This window comes from Pogona vitticeps, chromosome 3, assembly GCF_051106095.1.
Source record: "Pogona vitticeps strain Pit_001003342236 chromosome 3, PviZW2.1, whole genome shotgun sequence".
NCBI classification, from domain to species: Eukaryota; Metazoa; Chordata; class Lepidosauria; order Squamata; family Agamidae; genus Pogona; species Pogona vitticeps.
Genome location: NC_135785.1, coordinates 6,341,023 through 6,358,861, shown reverse-complemented (window position 1 = coordinate 6,358,861; position 17,839 = coordinate 6,341,023). Strand labels below are relative to the sequence as shown.

General features: G+C 41.6%; 1 protein-coding gene across 6 annotated transcripts in view; it reads left to right on the top strand.

Moving 5' to 3' along the window:
* Positions 1-17,839, top strand: part of ABCC5 (ATP binding cassette subfamily C member 5) — a 69,265-nt gene that overhangs the window by 29,874 nt on the left and 21,552 nt on the right. For 3 of the 6 annotated variants that reach the window (XM_072996306.2, XM_020813510.3, XM_078389739.1), the window contains exons 3-13: positions 1,642-1,802; positions 2,018-2,173; positions 3,312-3,459; positions 7,811-8,044; positions 8,756-8,929; positions 9,694-9,841; positions 10,480-10,628; positions 13,194-13,301; positions 15,571-15,921; positions 16,633-16,704; positions 17,010-17,134. In XM_072996306.2, the coding sequence (XP_072852407.2) occupies positions 1,642-1,802; positions 2,018-2,173; positions 3,312-3,459; positions 7,811-8,044; positions 8,756-8,929; positions 9,694-9,841; positions 10,480-10,628; positions 13,194-13,301; positions 15,571-15,921; positions 16,633-16,704; positions 17,010-17,134 (1,826 nt within the window). Of the gene's footprint in view, positions 1-1,641; positions 1,803-2,017; positions 2,174-3,311; positions 3,460-3,496; positions 7,362-7,810; positions 8,045-8,755; positions 8,930-9,693; positions 9,842-10,479; positions 10,629-13,193; positions 13,302-15,570; positions 15,922-16,632; positions 16,705-17,009; positions 17,135-17,839 lie in introns of those variants that run through there. The other 3 variants (XM_020813514.3, XM_078389740.1, XM_078389741.1) reach the window with 2 other exon arrangements.

Sequence of the window (17,839 nt, the reverse complement as noted above, 5' to 3'; positions counted from 1 at the left end):
TCCCTGGAAAAGCCCCTGATGTTGGGAAAGTGTGAAGGCAAGAGGAGAAGGGGATGACAGAGGATGAGATGGTTGGACAGAGTCATCGAAGCGACCAGCATGAATTTGACACAACTTCGGGAGGCAGTGGAAAACAAGAGCGCCTGGCGTGCTCTGGTCCATGGGGTCACGAAGAGTCGGACACAACTAAACGACTAAACAACAACACATGGTCAATATAGAAAGCAATTTAGAATGCATCCTGATTTCATCTTTTTTTTTCCTCATTGTTGTCTCCAGTACTTGATGTCCCTCTGTCCACAGTCTCACCTCCTGGCAGGATTTAGTATAAAACCCCCTCCCAGTCAGGATTGCAGGTCCTCTAGCAATCATATTTTTGCCAATCCCAGTGCAGCCCATCATTTTCAAGAAACCACATGGAAATGCAGATCCTGGGTAAAAAACAAAAACAAAAAACAAATCTTTTTTGATGACATATTCTTTGTTCATTTTATATATACACCCATCTGTTCATGGACCATACATAGCTTTCAACAGCAAGGAATGATTAAATAATCATATGTTCTGAAAGGTCCTTAACCTTCCTACCCGCAGCCTTATTGTCACACATATTGTCATACTGAAGGCTATGTTGGCCAGTACCTTTTGTTCCCACGTGAATCAGAAGGAATGGATAATAGTCAGAGGGCATCATGAAGGTTAGCAATTCTTTATCATCTCTTTAATCCTTGCACCAGGAAGACAACCTGATACCTGAGACATTCTGACAAATCAGTGCTGCCTCTGTCCCTTTCAGCAGGGATTTACCACTACATATTTCTCCATCCTTTGGGAAGAGGCAGATAGGAATCCTTCCTTCCACAGAACCTTGGCTGACCACCTCTGTGCTATCTCTGTTCCAGTTCTAGTAACATCATTGTTCATAGGAAGGCCCTGATGTCGCTTCTATAGCTCTAAAGACGTGGCATGGTTCCTGGTAGTCTTGCTTCTCTGTCTCCCATTCTTTCAGATGCTTGCCTCCTACATTTGGTACCCCCCCCCGGAGACCTTTCAATTCAATGAAGAAATCTGCTGTTTTATCTCAAAATACTTCATCTTTTCCAATGAGCTGAAGTGTGGATAGAGACGCCAGCAGGGTAACCAGCTTACCGTATTTTTCGCTCCATAAGACGCACCTTTCCATAAGACGCACCATTCTTTTAGGAGAAGAAAACAGGAAAATATAATCTGTTTTCTTCGCTCCATAAGACGCACAGACTTTCCACGCCTCTGTTTTGTGGGGAAAAAGTGAGTCTTATGGTGCAAAAAATACAGTACATTTCATGCAAGGATAAGTTGCTACATCTTTAGGCAGGAAAACCAACATGGCATAGATGTTGCAGATAACTGCATCAGCTCCCTCATGTTTCTTTATTCTTTGTAGGTACTGGTGAAGAATGTCTGGCCTTCTCCTCAAACCTCTCCACAAAATACCCCTTTTCACTTTCTTTATTCATTTCCTCCTGCTCATAAGCTTGCAGGAACTTACAGTAGTTTTACCACTAGTGGTTGCAAATCACATGGTACAACTAAGACTGAAATTATAGCTTTCTAAGCCCAATGTATGGTATGATTAATATTTTTACTCTGTTTTCAATCCAGCAGGTAGAATGCCAAGATGCACTGGAAACAGCTGCTCGGGCAGAAGGCCTTCCATTAGATGGCTTGACAAGTTTTCACTTGAAAGTGTTGGATGAAAGCCATCACAAAGGGAAATATCACCATGGCTGGAACTTGATGAAACCCTTCCGGATGACTTCCAAGTAAGATTTTATGTTAACGGATGCAACTGTTCAGAAAACGGGAATAACAAGATGCGTGATTGTTGGAAAAATGCCGCTTTTCCTAAAAAAATTGTGCTTGCTAAGGAAAATAACATCTGAAATCTTAGCTAATAAAATTAATTTTGCTTTATAGTACTGTAATTTCCCCCCTCTTCTTGTTCTTCACTTGCCTTTAATCTCTTTGTTATTTATAGGCATCCACATCCAATTGATAATGCTGGATTTTTCTCCTATATGACCTTTTCGTGGCTCACTCCTTTGGCACGAATAGCCTACAAAAAAGGAGAACTAGGGACGGAAGATGTCTGGCCTTTGTCAACTCATGAGTCTTCAGAAGTTAACTGTCGAAGGTAAGAAAAAGCAAATAAAGTCATGTGGGCCTTATCCAATACAAAAGCAGGGGTAGGTGATACCTTTATTAGACCACCACCAAAACACCCTTTCAAGCTTTTGATCTATGCCAGTTTTCATCACGCTGTGCTTCCATATATTGTGGATGGTGGAGGAAAAAAACATATGGAGGTTCCAAAAGTCCTGGCAGATGTCTGTACCAGGTCTCTTTTTAAAAAGTAAAAAGTATGTTGCAAAGTGCAGGGTGTAGACACAAGTCAGAGATATAGGTTTCAGAGTTCATGCTGGTGGCCATTGCTTGCTTTGTTAAAAGGTAAAAGTTTTCTATATTGTCTTACAGAGGTTCCTGTTCCAGATAGCCAGTGCTTAGCAGAGCCTGCTGTGAAATGTTATGTGAGATGTTGGTTGAAGGCCTTTCCAAAATCTTGTCTGTTGCTGTCTCATGTATATATTTCTTTTCTTCCTTCTTGTGTTCATAAATGAATTGGACATCATTCACATTTTTTGCTTGTTAAAGGCTCCATTATTGGAGATCTTGCTTTATCTACCTTTCTCTGCACAAAATTATTAGATTTTATATAAGGTAGATTATGTGATGTATGAGGTAAAAATCAGGTGGAAAGATTTAAGTCAATTCAGCTTAATTGGTTGAGTTTAATTCAAATTTATCCACTGGCATTTCTTTGTCCAGCAAGTTCAAAGTAAGCTTTCTGATCCACCCTATCAGAGGTGAAAACTGAAACCTTCTACCTCTGAGCAGATGCGTAACATCCATTTTAGAACTTGGTTTTGGGTTTTGGAATTTTTATTTTTTTCTCGCCCTCCCCCAGCTCCATAATACCTAGCCTGGTGAAGTCTTTGGCTGTCAAAAAGTTAGCTTCTGTTTGTGAGATTTTAGTGGTCTAATAAAAGTATCACCCATCCTTTCCTGATTCTATTTAGAGACTACCTACAAGGCCAAATCACTTGTTATTTATTACTAACCTAGTTATTCTTGTAACCATGACTAGTATTTATTATTTTCATTTAATAAATCTGTTTTTAAAGAAATAATTGAATTGCTATTTTTAAAAACAGTTTTTTTTCCTGTCTTTGTTGATAGAAAGATCGTTAGAGTTGTTTCTTTTAATGTTGCAGGCTAGAAAGGTTGTGGCATCAAGAACTGCATGAACAGGGGCCTGATGATGCCTCTCTCCGAAGGGTTGTGTGGGTGTTCTGTCGCACCAGAGTCATCATTTCCATAGTGTGCTTGATGGTCACACAACTTGCTGGCTTCAGTGGACCAGTAAGTACTATCCATCCTTTGTCTGCCATCTAGAATGGGCTTGATCCCATGGCCAGTGCTAATTTGTTCAAGTTTCATTACAGAGGATCTCCTAAGCGTTCTGATTAGCTAGAATGCTGCCTTTCAGTTTATATAGAAGAAATAGCCCTTTCAGAATGCTGGGGTTTTCAGACTGTTCTCTACATTTGTGGTGTGTTCTACTGCTTGTAACCAGGTGCCTTGTTAGGGGAGAGGGATTACATTTTCAGGGCGGAGACCAGTAACCTAACAGCAAAGTCGATCTGTGTAGGTCCCTTTCTTTGGGTTTCTCTGCAAGAAATGGAAGAGAGTGCTGCTAGATCAGCTTGTAACATTCCCAGGGAACAGGGCTCAGAGGAATTCTGCAGAACTAGTTCCGGCTTGGTTGGATAGATCTCCCTTCTGGTGCCATGAGTGGAAGGATGTTGCCTGCTGCTTCTAGTTGGTAACAAGAGGGCGGCATGTAGGACTTGACATTCACACCATTTTCTTGTCACCTGTTTGTTGCACGTGCGGTGCAAGGTTTTTTTTTTCCTTTGACATCTTGACTAAATCTATTCTCTGCAAATTTCCCTTGAGGAGTAGCAGCAGTGTTATTGCTCTTAGTGCACATTTCAATGCGCTGTTAAGCGGGATGATTCAGTGCTTGGGTAAGTACAGCTGAGGTTAATGTTAAAAAACAGTCTTGTCTTTTGTCTTTTTTAAAAAATATCCCCTAATCCCACCCATTTCCTTAAATTGCACATGTTTTCTTCATTTCCTTTGTTAAGAAGGGACTAAATAGTTTTGCTTGGGGTATTGTTAATAGCTTGTGATGAATATTAAAACGCTTGTAAGAGGTTTTACTGGATGTGCTTTTAATTGCCAGTAAGATGAGGTTTTAACAGAACCAGCTTCCCCCAAGAAAAGCTTCTGTCATTGTTTCACTACAGGGCCTGTGGATGCTCCTAACCTCTACCAGAGAATGGGCAGCCAAGTTGTCTCTGTCTTTAGCCTTACTCAATTGGAAGCAGACAGATCAAATTTACAAATCAGGAGGGAACTGAACAGAACACAGTTTAGATTGGGATGTGCAACCTGTCTACATCCTTCACTGTCCAGTAATCCTTGTTATCTGAATGGAAAAAAACAAACCTACTGGTGTTCATCACTTGGAGGAAAAGGAGTTCTTTATCATCCTGTTCCCTTTTACTTTGAAGCTTAAATGCTGTCTCTGTTGAAACATCAATGTGTTTATTTTTTTTAAATCGAAACCCTTTTCCCCCCACGTAGAAATGGTAGCTACGAAGAGACTATTTTGACTTTTTGTCCTGATGAGTAAATTTGAAACTTTTCTGCAAACTGCCATTCTCATCTTATGCTTCTTTAGGGGGAAATGTGATTGTTGAAATTCCTTGTGCTAATTCTGGCCGACAATTCAGGTAATCCTTGTTTGTAAGTTTCTTATAGATCCAAACTTCCAATCCGTTCTTGAAAGGAGGTATTTTCTGAAATTCATTTCTGGCGCTCTTTTCAAACTCGTGTTTGCCCTTCCTTGAGTTGAGACAGCGTACATTTTTCTAATATCCTTTCGGATTCAGAAAGTAAAGTGGGAATACTTTCTATAGAGATGGCTACTAAACATTCCACGTTCATTTTGGAGCAAAGACTTGTGGCTGTGTCCCGCCAGTGTTCTCAAATCTGGTCATGGATGACGAGGCACATCCACCAGCTCAGAAGTGGCTTTGGTTGGAAGACTAGTAAGCGTTATTACTGCAAAACATGGCAATATGAGTTTTCATTTAGTTTCTGAAGACGGTATGGTGGGCTGTGGGCAGTGGGGGGTTGGATGGAGGAGCCCACTGAAGTGAGCCTCCTGCTCTTCCAGGTCCGCTCCAGTGACAGCTTGCTTTGTGCTGTAAAACACTGGATGTGGTTTGGGGGAATCTTTCTCTGTAGTGAAACCAATGACAGAAGCTGTTCTTTAGAATTTCCAGGATGGCTGTATTCTGCGATCAGAATGAGACAGTCAAGCTGGGCAGAATCCTACTCCAAGATGAAAGGTAAGGTGACATTTATTCAATGGGAATGCTTAAGACAGCCAGGAAGCTAAGGATACCTACTACCGTGATAATCCAAGGAATATTTTTTCCATGCTCCTACTAGTTTTTGGTAACTATTGTTTTTAAAAATTAAATGTTATATCTGGTGTTTTTCTTCTGACTCTAACCAAATGTGATATGTTAAGACTGCAAATGTTGTCTGTTTCTTTTTCCTTTAATATTTCTAAAACTACTTTTTTTCAAGTCTCAAAAAAAAAAAGAAAGAAAGAGAAAAAGAAAAAAAGAATGAGCAACATCTGTTGTTCTTTTGGGGGACCGCAGATTCTGTGTCCCCAAAAAGGTTACTCTAAATTATTAGGAGAGAAGAGAATTCTGGCTGGTGTTGCCTACATATCCTGGAGACTTTTCCTTCTTTACTGTGGTGTATGAGAAAACGAACGGTAGCTCTTGTCAGCCCGTTGGCTTATGAATGGAAAACATGAAAGGATTGTTGATCCTTTCAGTGACTCAGTTGCCTTTGTTGGATTGGATGTTAGAAAAGAAGCCAAACGTCTTAAACAACAGCAAATCCGCTGTGTAGCTGTTAATGCCGCAACTACCAAAAATTTGAAAGAAACCCAGTGGAGGAAAAAGCTGGCACAGTGTGATGCTGGAACACGAGCTGTTGCACTTTGATCAGGAAGCTGCCTAAGATTCACTTCTCTCTTTTTCAATGCTCTTTGGGAACATGATGGACAATTGGTTCATAACATGCGCGTGAAAACTCATGAGAGACATGCTGTACAGCTCAGGTCTCAGTTGTGGCTTTCAGAATTCACCATTTCAGGATTTACACGTTTGTTCTACCTTCATTTTTAATCTGTTCGATTGAGCAGCTGCTACCTTTGCTTGAAGCCGTGTGCTTTTGTTTTCCATCCGTTCTTGCGTTGCACAGAACTCCGATCTCCTGTTTTTAGTCAAGGGGACTTCCCATGAACTCTGAAAGCCTTCCAAAACTCTTCCTTGGTTTCAGAATGTTGTGGTGGGCAAAGCTGCTTCTGAGCTCTGCTTAAAGAACAGGATCTCTAGGCATCGATGTCAGAAAAGCCCCGCTGGAAAGCCTTACTGTAGCAAAGCTCTCTTAAGCCAAATGTGAGAAACGCCCCTGGGTCTTGGAAGTCTTCCTGACTAGCCGTGCAAATATCAAGCTTCCCCGGACGTTGTGAACGACCAATATTGGTCCTGCTTTTTCCTGTATGATTTACTTTTTGTGTGTATGTGAAGTTTAACTTGATTTTGTGTTGGAAGCCAGACTGTATGTTGGATTCAGGTTTTGTATAACTTTTCTCTTGCACATATAGATTGTATGTGTTCCACAAAACTTTTTCTTTTTTTTTTTGTAAGTGTCTGTGAGATGTTATTCATTCTGACATGGTGGTGCTTTTCTTTAAATAATAATAATAAAAAAAGATACTGCTTTCTATTTATTAGTATTTAATATTGCTGATGAATACAAGTTGGAAGTACTGTTCTGTACATTTTGACATGACCCGTGATGAGGGATTTGTGGGTTTGGAGCTGTTTTTCTCTTTCTGCAGGTGGTGTTTCAAATGTGATTTCGAGGTAACCTTGTTTTTGTCTTTTGGGGGTGGGGTGGGGGCCAGGGAGGTAAGGGTGAAGGGTTGTCTTCTTCTTTTTAATTGATGGTATCGCCTTTGCCCTTTTTTTCCCCCCTTCTTCTTCTTTTTTCTTTGATTCCCCCCTTTTTTGCCGCTTGTCTTCTTCTTTACTATTAAACTGCTGATGTTTATTTTCAGGAATGTTTTGCAAAATGTCCTTCTCACACTCTTCCCCAGTTCAACTGTAGGTACATTTGTTCCTTTTTATCAAATAAGCACGTTTGAAACCAAGAATAAAAAGGTCTTAATGTCATGTAAAGGAGTAAATCTTTTTAACAGGTTCAGTGTTTGCCTAAGTACAGATTTTTGTAAAGTATACGATGATAACGGATTGCTTCGGCTAACTGTCAGGTTTGTGTTAAGTCAGACAATGTGAAGGAGCAGCAGTTTGGTGGACCAAATTGGGAAGTTCCAAATTCATTCCCCATACTTAGTCAATTTGATTTCCTGCTTGATTTCAGCAGGTGTTACAAAACAGCTGGCAGTTCTTGTTTGTCTAAAGACTTCCCTATTAGCCAGACAAATTATTTACTGGAAATAAAAGAGCTCCTTATTTCTAACTTAACATGAAATGATGGAATGGTTTCTCTGGCATGTTGGGGTGTTGATGCAGGTTTGCATTTCTTCCTGTAGGCTTTTGTTGTGAAACACCTCCTTGAATACACACAGCAAACAGAGCCCAACCTACAGTACAGCCTATTGTTGGTATTTGGTCTCTTCATGACTGAAATAGTGCGTTCCTGGTCCCTGGCTTTAACCTGGGCATTAAATTACCGCACTGGGGTCAGACTGCGTGGTGCTGTTCTTACCATGGTTTTTAAGAAAATACTGAAGCTGAAAAATATAAAGGAGAAGTCTTTGGGAGAGGTAAGATGAGCTGCATCTTGTGGTCACTGTGGTGAAACGATCTGGGGGAAGTGGGGTGGGGACCCACATATCCTCTGAGTAAAATGCTCTGTTTGAATCTAGCATGCATGGCTTGTAGCTGGTACTATAATGACATTTTTTTATCCAGAATCCTGTAATTATGAGTCGGGGTAGGCCTTTCCACTGTCTCTGTGTGCTGTGCAGTTGGTAAATATCACAAAATCAGAGAGGCTAACCAAACCAAACCAAACCGAAAACAAGAAACCCAACCCACAAACAAGCCCAGTTGTACTTATTCGAAAGTGACCTTTGGAATGCCCACTTAATCTTATTGGGACCATCTTCCAATACTGCACCAGCTCAACTCCTCCTTTTAGTTTCAGAGAACCTCTCCTGGTTATATATAACTGGGTTTTCAGCAACTGTGGCAATCCCTGCTGGGAAAATTTTGAGCATCTTCATTTTTCACCTTTCTGTAGGTGAAGATCTTTTAATGCAGTCAGTTTTTTTAATTGCTTCTTTCTTCTGCTGCTAGCCTTTGTTGATTGTAATGAATTGTCTATTACATTACTGAATTTGTTTTAATCAGTCACACTTGCTTTTTCTCAAAACATATCTATTTAATAATATGAAATAAAAGAAATTTTCTGAGAATTTTAAAAATTGTCTTTTGACTATAGAGATTTTTCATGTGTCCTTTATTTATTGCAGCTCATAAATGTATGTTCGAACGATGGACAGAGAATGTATGAAGCTGCAGCTGTGGGTAGCTTATTGGCTGGAGGTCCTCTTGTTGCTATCCTTGGAATGGTTTACAGTGTTATTATTCTGGGACCAACAGGCTTCCTGGGATCGGCAGTGTTTATCCTTTTCTACCCAGCCATGGTGAGTAGATCACTGTCAGTGTAAAAAAAAACTGCAAATGAATGCTGCCATTCTTCTAAAGAATGAGAAGAATGTTACAGGGAAGTCAAGTAGAATAAGCTGTGACTTTATTACCTAATGTTTTTACAGGTTGGGGATAGTTGACCTGACACTTGATGTATTTAAAATGATCTCAAGATGTATACACTGAGAATAGTGCAAAGGCAAAGTGTTCCACCAGAAAAATAGTGAATGGTGCATCTCCTTTCTTTATGATAATGATAATCATTTTAGGATTGCAGAGGTGGAAGGGGTCCTGTGGATCATTCATTTAAGCCCCTGTCAAGACGCCTAAACCAATTAGCTATCCAGCAGTTGCCTTATGCTACTCTAATGTTGGTTTAGAGGTTCTGCTTCTCATTTTCCATCAGAGTATCGGGAGAGAACACAGTGTTGCTGTTCATTGCGAGGGGGGGCACTTTTCTTGATTATTTTTTTAAAAGAGGAGCATGATTATGAAGGCATGTGTTTAGAATATAAGGTAGAAGAAGAAGTGGCAATGCTGGCCTATCATTTTTGGTAGATCTGAATTGACAAGGGTTCAGTCTGAACACCAAATATAGTGGACTTGCCTCCGAGAAACAGTATATTAGCTTGCATTGTTAGAAGAATTTTTAAATGTTTACAAACTCAGGAAATACAAGGGCTTTAATTTTTTCTCTCTTCATTGACCAAGATGATCCTGTGGCAGTTCTTCTCTTTTACGATGCCTCGTTTTGTTTCAGATGTTTGCATCCCGCTGCACAGCTTATTTCAGAAGGAAATGTGTCGCCGCAACTGACGAGCGTGTACAGAAAATGAATGAAGTTCTGAACTATATTAAGTTCATTAAAATGTATGCCTGGGTCAAAGCCTTTTCTCAGAATGTTCAGAGTGAGTGTCAGTTTTCTTTATTATTCCCTGATGCCTGTATTTTCATGTCATGTCTTCTCATGGGATCAGGCAGTAAAGAGAAACTGTACAGCCAATATTCCACTTTGGCTAATGTCAAATATGAAACGAGGCTTGCCTTAGCTTACTACACATATATGACTGATCCTAATGTAAAAGACAACTGTTCTAACTTTCTTACCTGGGAGGGCTAATATTAAAATGATCTACTCAGTAGTAATGATTTCAAACGGAAAATACAGCTACATTCCTTGTCTTTGATGTAAATTATAACAGGTCGTTGTCATTTAAGTAGTTGTACTTGTTCTTCTCTGCAGTTTGGTTTTTGAAGGTATAGGTGATGCTGTGAATAATGAATCTGTAGTCCGGATTCTTATTTGGAAAATATGCAAATGGTGCAGTCATTTTGCAAGCAGACCTCCCCTCCTTGGAGGACTGTTTGTGGGATCAATTTCACAACCGGTTGTGATGGGCAGCGTGGCAAAAGTAACAAGATCTCTTTTGCAACAACTGTTCTCCATGTGCTTTTTTCTAAGAGGTTTCTGTTCTGTAATTACTGATTTTCACAAACGTGCTTCTTAAAGCTTGACATGTAGGAGTTGTGCTCTCTGTACTTGCAGACATTAGAGAAGAGGAACGCAAGATCTTGGAGCGTGCTGGATATTTCCAGAGTATCACTGTAGGAGTGGCTCCCATAGTTGTGGTTATTGCCAGTGTGGTGACGTTCTCTGTCCATATGATCCTTGGCTATGACCTCACAGCAGTTCAGGTAATGCGTCATGGAAGTAGGTGTTATTAACTTCACATATGGGAAAAGACCTTCTGCAGGTCTGGATTTTTATTGGTTTTTTTTTTTTTTTGTTCCAAAATGGTCTTAGAATTTAGATATTCACATGAGTTGCCTATGCCATGAAAAGACCATGACAGTAAGATTCCAGGTTAACAACTGGCAGCCTTTGGCCCTAGCATAGGTTTCATGACTGATTATGAACGGTGAAACTGAGAAATAATTGATAATGTGAAACTGAAAATAAATGTGCTATGGTAAGACATAGCAGGTACACTGAGAGGCTTTGATTATTAAATACTGTATTTTAGTGATGTAAGCGACCTTGGGTCCTTTTTAAAGGAGAAAGGTTGGGTAAAAATATTTTAAATAAATAAATAAATTTTCCTGTTCAGATTGTGACAGATGGGAAGGAAAACGGATGCTGTCTTCCCTATGCAAACTCCTTGTATAGAAGCCTGTTGTTTTAATATACAGTTTTCAAGAGGGATTCAGCTTATAGGTTTTGCCGTCCAGGATTTGAGAACAAACTAGAAAGCAAATACGTACATTCCTGCCTGTAGCATTTCATTCATGCAGTATAAAGTTTGAAGGCAAATAGGATTGGGACTCATCTTGGCTGGCAAAAATTTAATTCGGTAAGCAGTTGAATTTCCTGCTGCTTTATTCTTGTGATGAAAGAATGTACTGTCTTCTTCTTCCAAAAAAACAAAAGCAAGAAACAAAAAACAAGCAAACAAAAACATGTTGGTGCATGCAGATATTATGAAAAACACAGTGGTCCACTTTAAGGCTGATAGTTAGTCCCAAATTATGGTTAGGAAGGTGTTAATGCAGCTGCGGCCTTTTTCTCTGCTATTAGTTATCTAGATCCATGTCAGTTGGGTTTCAGGCTGGGTTATAGAACGGAGACTGCCTTGGTCGCCCTGTTTGACGACCTTTGCCAGGAGAGAGACAGGGGGAGTGTGACCCTGTTGATACTCTTGGACCTCTCAGCGGCTTTCGACACCATCAACCATGGTGTCCTTCTGGATAGGCTGGCTGGGTTGGGAGTGGGAGGCACCGTTTTGTGGTGGTTCCGCTCCTACCTGGCTGATCGGGTCCAGAAGGTGGTGCTGGGGGACAGTAGCTCTGATCCATGGTGGTTATGTCATGGGATTCCTCAGGGCTCTATACTGTCCCCCGTGCTGTTTAACATCTACATGAAACCGCTGGAGGAGGTCATTAGGAGGTTTGGACTGAGGAGTCAGCGATATGCTGACGACACCCAGCTCTACCTTCATTCTCTACCAATCCAGGTGTGGCAGTCGCCGCTGTGAACTCCTGGACTCAATAATGGACTGGATGAGGGTCAATATATGAGGCTCAATCCAGACAATTCAGGAGTGCTGCTGGGAGGTGCTCCACCAGATAGGTTAAAGAGCCATTTCCCTGCCTTAGACAGGATTACACTCCCCCTAAAGGACAGGGTCTGCAGCTTGGGGGTGCTCCTTGACCCGGGTCTGACCTTGGAAGCCCAGGTGGACTTGGTGTCCAGGGGTGCCTTCTTACAGCTGCGATTTTATCAACTTCACCCTCACCTGGATGAGCATGGCAACAGTCACACATGCACTGGTAACAACCAGACTGAACTGTTGCAATGCGCTCTATGTGGGGCAGCCTTTGAAGACGGTCCAGTGACTGCAACTGGAACAGAACCGGGCTGCGCGGCTGGTAAGTGGTGTTGCCGCATGGACTCATAACATGCCGGTTCTGAAAAATTTACACTGGCTGCCGGTTGCTGCTTGGGCCCAATTCAAAGTGCTTACTTTGACATATTAAGCCCTAAACAGCTTAGGACCTGGTTACCTAAACGACCGCCTTCTTCCATACGAGTCTGCCTGTCCTCTAAGATCAGGCCAGGAGGCCCTTCTGAAGGTGCAATCCCTGAAAGAGGTGAGAGGGGTGGCATATCGAAAAAAGACCTTCTCAGCTGTTGCTCCTCAACTTTGGAACGCCCTCCCTATAGAGATCCGCCTGGATCCAACACTTTTGGCTTTTCAGCGCCAAGCAAAGACCTTTCTGTTTAGCCAGCATTTTAATTAAATAGTACCCTTTAGCTGGCCATATGAGCAGCAGGATCTATTAATATTAATGTTTTAATGACTTTTTAATATAAGATATTATTATAATATTGCCTATTTCTAATGGTTTAAATGTTTTTAAAGTTTTGATGTTGTATGCCGCTCAGAGACAATTGGTAATGGCACGGCTAAAAAAATCTGGTAAATAAATAAAAATTCATAGTTCCTTGTCTCTGATACTGTTAGCACATCAACAGGTTAATTGTTTGCTGCATTTCCCACCCCAACTCTCCCTAAACTTCTTTTTCCTTTGTCCATTCTCTCTGGTCCCGGTAGCACATGCAATCCACAGGTTTTCACTTGAAGACATTTTTTCAGCAGCTGCTGCTGTCTAGCTCTTAATTCTTATGGGTATGTGAATACTGGGAGTAGACGCTGCGGTATAAAAAAGGCAAACAAATAACTCTTCCAATTTCTGTTACAGGCCTTTACAGTGGTTACAGTGTTCAATTCAATGACCTTTGCTCTGAAAGTCACACCCTTTTCCGTGAAGTCTCTGTCTGAAGCGTCTGTTGCCGTTGACAGATTCAAGGTGAGTTTCCATCATCTTGTTCTGCTTACCTTTGGTGAGGTAGATGCTTGAAAGTGAGTGCCGTTTGCACCTTTTGCCTCTTGAGGGGCCCACTTGGCCATAATAGATTAACTTGCAGCAGCTGAAATGTGTTCACTCCCATTATTCAGTCACATTGCCATCCAGGTAAAAATAGGTATAGGTCCTGTGAAGCATGAGCCTAACCAACATGAAAGCAGGGCAGTGCAGGACCCATGCGTAATCCTGTAGATTCCAGACAAAGCCATAAAGAGGGCTCCATGACAGTCACAAAGATTTCAGACTTCAGGGAACTCTTTGTATAACACCTATGACTCGAAGATGATTTCTGTGGCATATTCTAGAGTGCATGGCTCATTCATGCTAAGAGCTGCTCAAGCTGCTGGGCTTCATCAGGTGGCATGTGAGTTGAGAGAGCTTCTCAGGTCTCGGCCGGGAAGATCATACGCTTGAGAACTTAGTCGATTCCTTCTTTCCTGTTTGTCTCTTGGGCTTCATGGTATACATGGCTCTCCTTTTACAGGCCCCAGATTAGCTGAAGTTCAGTATGGGGTTGTCCCCAGAATTACCTATGTAGGGCTGCAGGTAGATAAAAATCATTTGATAATGTCATTTGAATACTGAATTGCCTTTGGGCCTGCAAGGTCTTGCAGGGATTCTATAGGCCAGCCAGGTCAATCAGGCCAGTGGTTCTCAACCTTTAGCTCTCCAGATGTTTTGTGCTTCAACCATGGCTTGTGCTACAACTTAGCCAGCATGAAATTACTCAGGCATGCTAGAATTAGAAATCTGAAACATTTGTAGAATTAAATTCTGAGAATCCCTCATTTGGGGCTATTTGAGCCACTCGCTATCTCATAGGGCAGCAAACTCATTTTAAAATACTGAAGATATACCCCCCCACATATACCTTCCCCTCCATGGCCATATTCATTGTCAGAATCATTTAAGGGGTAGGATTGGCCATTGAGGCCCATGTTCAGCCTCCTGGCTCTACAGTGGACCCTCGACTTATGGAATTAATCCATATTGGAATGTTGGCTGCAGGTCGAAAAGTCTGTAGGTCGAGTCTCCATTGAGCTACAATGCATTGAAAACCGATTAATCTGTAACTGGCCGTTATTGTTCTGTTTTTGCTCCATTTTGGCTTTTTTTTCTGGTCTGTAAGTCGATTCTCCGGCTGTAAGTCGAACCTAAATATTGCAGCCAGAGAAGTCTGTAACTCGAAAAGTCTGTAAGTTGAGCCGTCTGTAAGTCGAGGGTCCACTGTATTTTGGGGCCAGTGAGTCCTTATTAATAATTGGATCTGATATCTGGTTACTTGCAGGTTTGGCCCCTCCCAACAAGGTCAGCACATACATGGCCACAGTGGCTAGTTATGCTTCCAGAGTCTTTTGACATTTCATGTTGCTATCTTAATAGCATTTTTTGCTTTGTTTTCAAAGCATGGGGTCTTGAAGTATCTGAGAGGGCCTGGAAGGGGGCCCCCATGCGGCTTCTCACTTAGGCTTTGTCTTCCCTTGTGGTGAAAGACGAAAAAAATTGAAAAATTCTGAGATGTTGCCTTTCAGCCTGCTGATCTGTGTAGTATTTTCTGGCAAATCCCAAAACTGTGTCTGTGATAAGAACTGAGAAGGGAAGGAGATTCTTTATTGGAAATGGAGGCTGAACTGACTGGAAACTTTTTTTTCCTTGTGTAACCTTCTGATGATGTTTTTGCACAGATGAATGTGGTGGAAAACTTGATATAGAGCCTCTGTTTATTAACAGTGATCTGTTGCCTCCAGACTTGATCATAAATTGTCAGATTCTTAAGAGTACTGAATTTGGTGCTGGGAATTTTAGTGGGCACATGCTAGGGAACACATCTGTCCTTTTAAGCCTCATGATATTTTTAATGAGCAGATATTTCTTCCACTTCCTCATCTTGTCTTGTATCTTAGAAGCCTGAAGTACAAGAAATAGGTGGACAGACCACATTGAACATGACAATATTCTGTAACCAAATTGGTATCTGGAGTTCTGTAGCTTTCAGAAGTCTCTCTGTCAGGGAACCACCACATTCATGGATTGCCAGGCCCTTTGATGGATCTGGTGTTAGTTTTCACTAATGAGCTACCTTTTGCTCTTCAGCTTCCTCCCATTGTATAGCCTGATGTGTTTTGCTGCGTGAGTGTGCCCTAGGCTTGTGTCCCTCCCTCAGTCTTGACCAGGTGTCTCATCTTTGCACCTCTCTCACAACTCCTATCAGAGTTTGTTTCTAATGGAAGAGGTTCATATGGTAAAGAAAAAACCAGCCAGTCCTCACACAGCCATAGAAGTGAAAAATGCCACCCTGGCTTGGGAATCCTCCCATGCCAGTGTCCAGAGCTCACCCAAGATGACCCCTAAAATGAAAAAAGACAAGATGGCCAGGAGCAGGAAGGAGAAGAAGCTGCAGCAGCAGCAGGAGAGACAACAGGCGATGCTTGCCGAGCAGAAGGGCCACCTCTTAGTGGACAGTGATGACCCGCCAAGCCCTGAGGAGGAGAACAAGCAAGCACAGCTGATGAACGTCCGGCTTCAGAGAGTTCTTTATAATGTTGACCTGGACATTGAAAAGGTGAGGAGGCAAAACCTTTTTTTTTGGGGGGGGGGGATCAAAAAATTCCTAAAATAATAGAATGCTGTGTTTTTCTTGGAGTTGCAAAGAATAATGTGGGTATTTTGCACCCTTGCGATGCTGTTTTGGTGCTCAGCCCATTCACAAATGAAGTATCTTTAACCTCTGGGAAAAAAGCATGATAAGCTTGCTATTGGAGAGCTGTGGTTTGCTGCAGCTCCCCAACAAACAGGTGATGTTCCTGTACGTAGGATTACGATGGGCTTTAGCTCCCCCCATGTAATAAGGGAAAGGTTAAAGTGACTCCTTTTCCTATCTTAAGTAACAATCTTTCCTGGGAGTAAATCTCATTAAAGTCAGGGAACTTGTTCCAAATCACTTGCATAAGGTTGTACAGCTAGCCTGAGACTGCTTTTCTGCTTCAGAACTGGAAACTTTGCTAGTTTGATGCAGGAGGTGTGGCTAACCGACCACCAAAGTGGTTGGCCTAAGCAAAAAAGGGTTTACGTTTGAGGGCTACCTTTAAATCACAGTAGTGTGAATCCCCCCCGCCCCCATCTTCCTATTGTCAAATACAGTCTAGTGGTTCTTTTTATTCCCTATGCTTGTTTTTCATGAATTTAGTAAACATTTGAACTGTATAAGTATTGTGCTTTCCTGGTGTGAAGGACTGATTCCTTACCCAATACCGTGTCTTTCTTTCTCATATAGGGGAAACTGGTCGGCATTTGTGGCAGCGTGGGGAGTGGGAAAACCTCACTCATTTCCGCAATTTTAGGACAGGTGAGAGCATCACTTTAGCATCTTCGTTCTCATCACTTTGGCTCATGTTCTTTGCCTTCCACTTATGAGCCTTCTTGGCAAGGAAGTGTATCTGGCTCGGGGGGTTGCAAATCCACAAGATAAACAATTTATCAGACTTGAATTATAAAATGGAATAAAATTCCTGAAGTGACAGTGAATGTTGATTTCCAAACGTGTGATTGGATTTTTATTTTGGAGTTTAATGTGAGGAAGTGCGGCCAGGAAGCAGGAAGGGTGTTTTCTGGTGTGCCTTCAATTTGGAGATTTCCGGCTCTTTGTTCTAGATGACTCTACTGGAGGGCAGCGTAGCTGTAGACGGAACCTTTGCCTATGTGGCCCAACAGGCGTGGATTCTCAATGCCACACTCAGGGACAATATCCTCTTTGGAAAGGAGTTTGAGGAAGAAAGGTTTGTAGGCTTTTGTTATGTAACAGCTTGTTGCTAATGCTCCCTTCTTCCGTGTAAGCAAGTAAAGCTACTTCATGCAGGCTATTTTGATACTGCCACTGCATGCTTAATATAAGCCGTTCTGTACCAACTTGGATTGCTTACTTGTGTTTGGTGGAAAGATTAAAAGATGATGGGGTTATGTCAAGACAGCCATTCTCTCCCAACTCCTCTACCCCTGTCGCTGCCAGGATGTCTTAACTAGGATTTCCCTTTGCTTGCTTTGATTCCTGGCTTATTGCAAGAACGAAAGTTTAACACAAACTCTAGTTAGTTGCTAAGCAATTCTTAGATTGTTTTGTGGGTCTGCTTGAAAAGCAGAGCCTGTTTTTCTCCCCCAACAGTAATTTGTTTCATATGTACAAACTAGGAGTTTTGGAAATTGGAAGGAGACCACCTTGTCTCACACAGGGGGAGTGGGAAGAGAAGGCTGTGCTTAGTCAGAGGCTGTGCTTAGTCTCAGAGAGATTCATGCATGCCTTACTAAACTGTGGCTCAGCATTTGTAGCAACCTGGCCAATAAATGCCCAGTGGCAGTATATTAGCTTGCTACTCATTTTTCAGATAACCTTCATTGACGTCCATTGTTGTGCTTATGACGTCTATGGTATGTAAACACTTCAAGCAAGCAGTAGCTGTAATTTATCTACTGCAGTCATAGTTCTA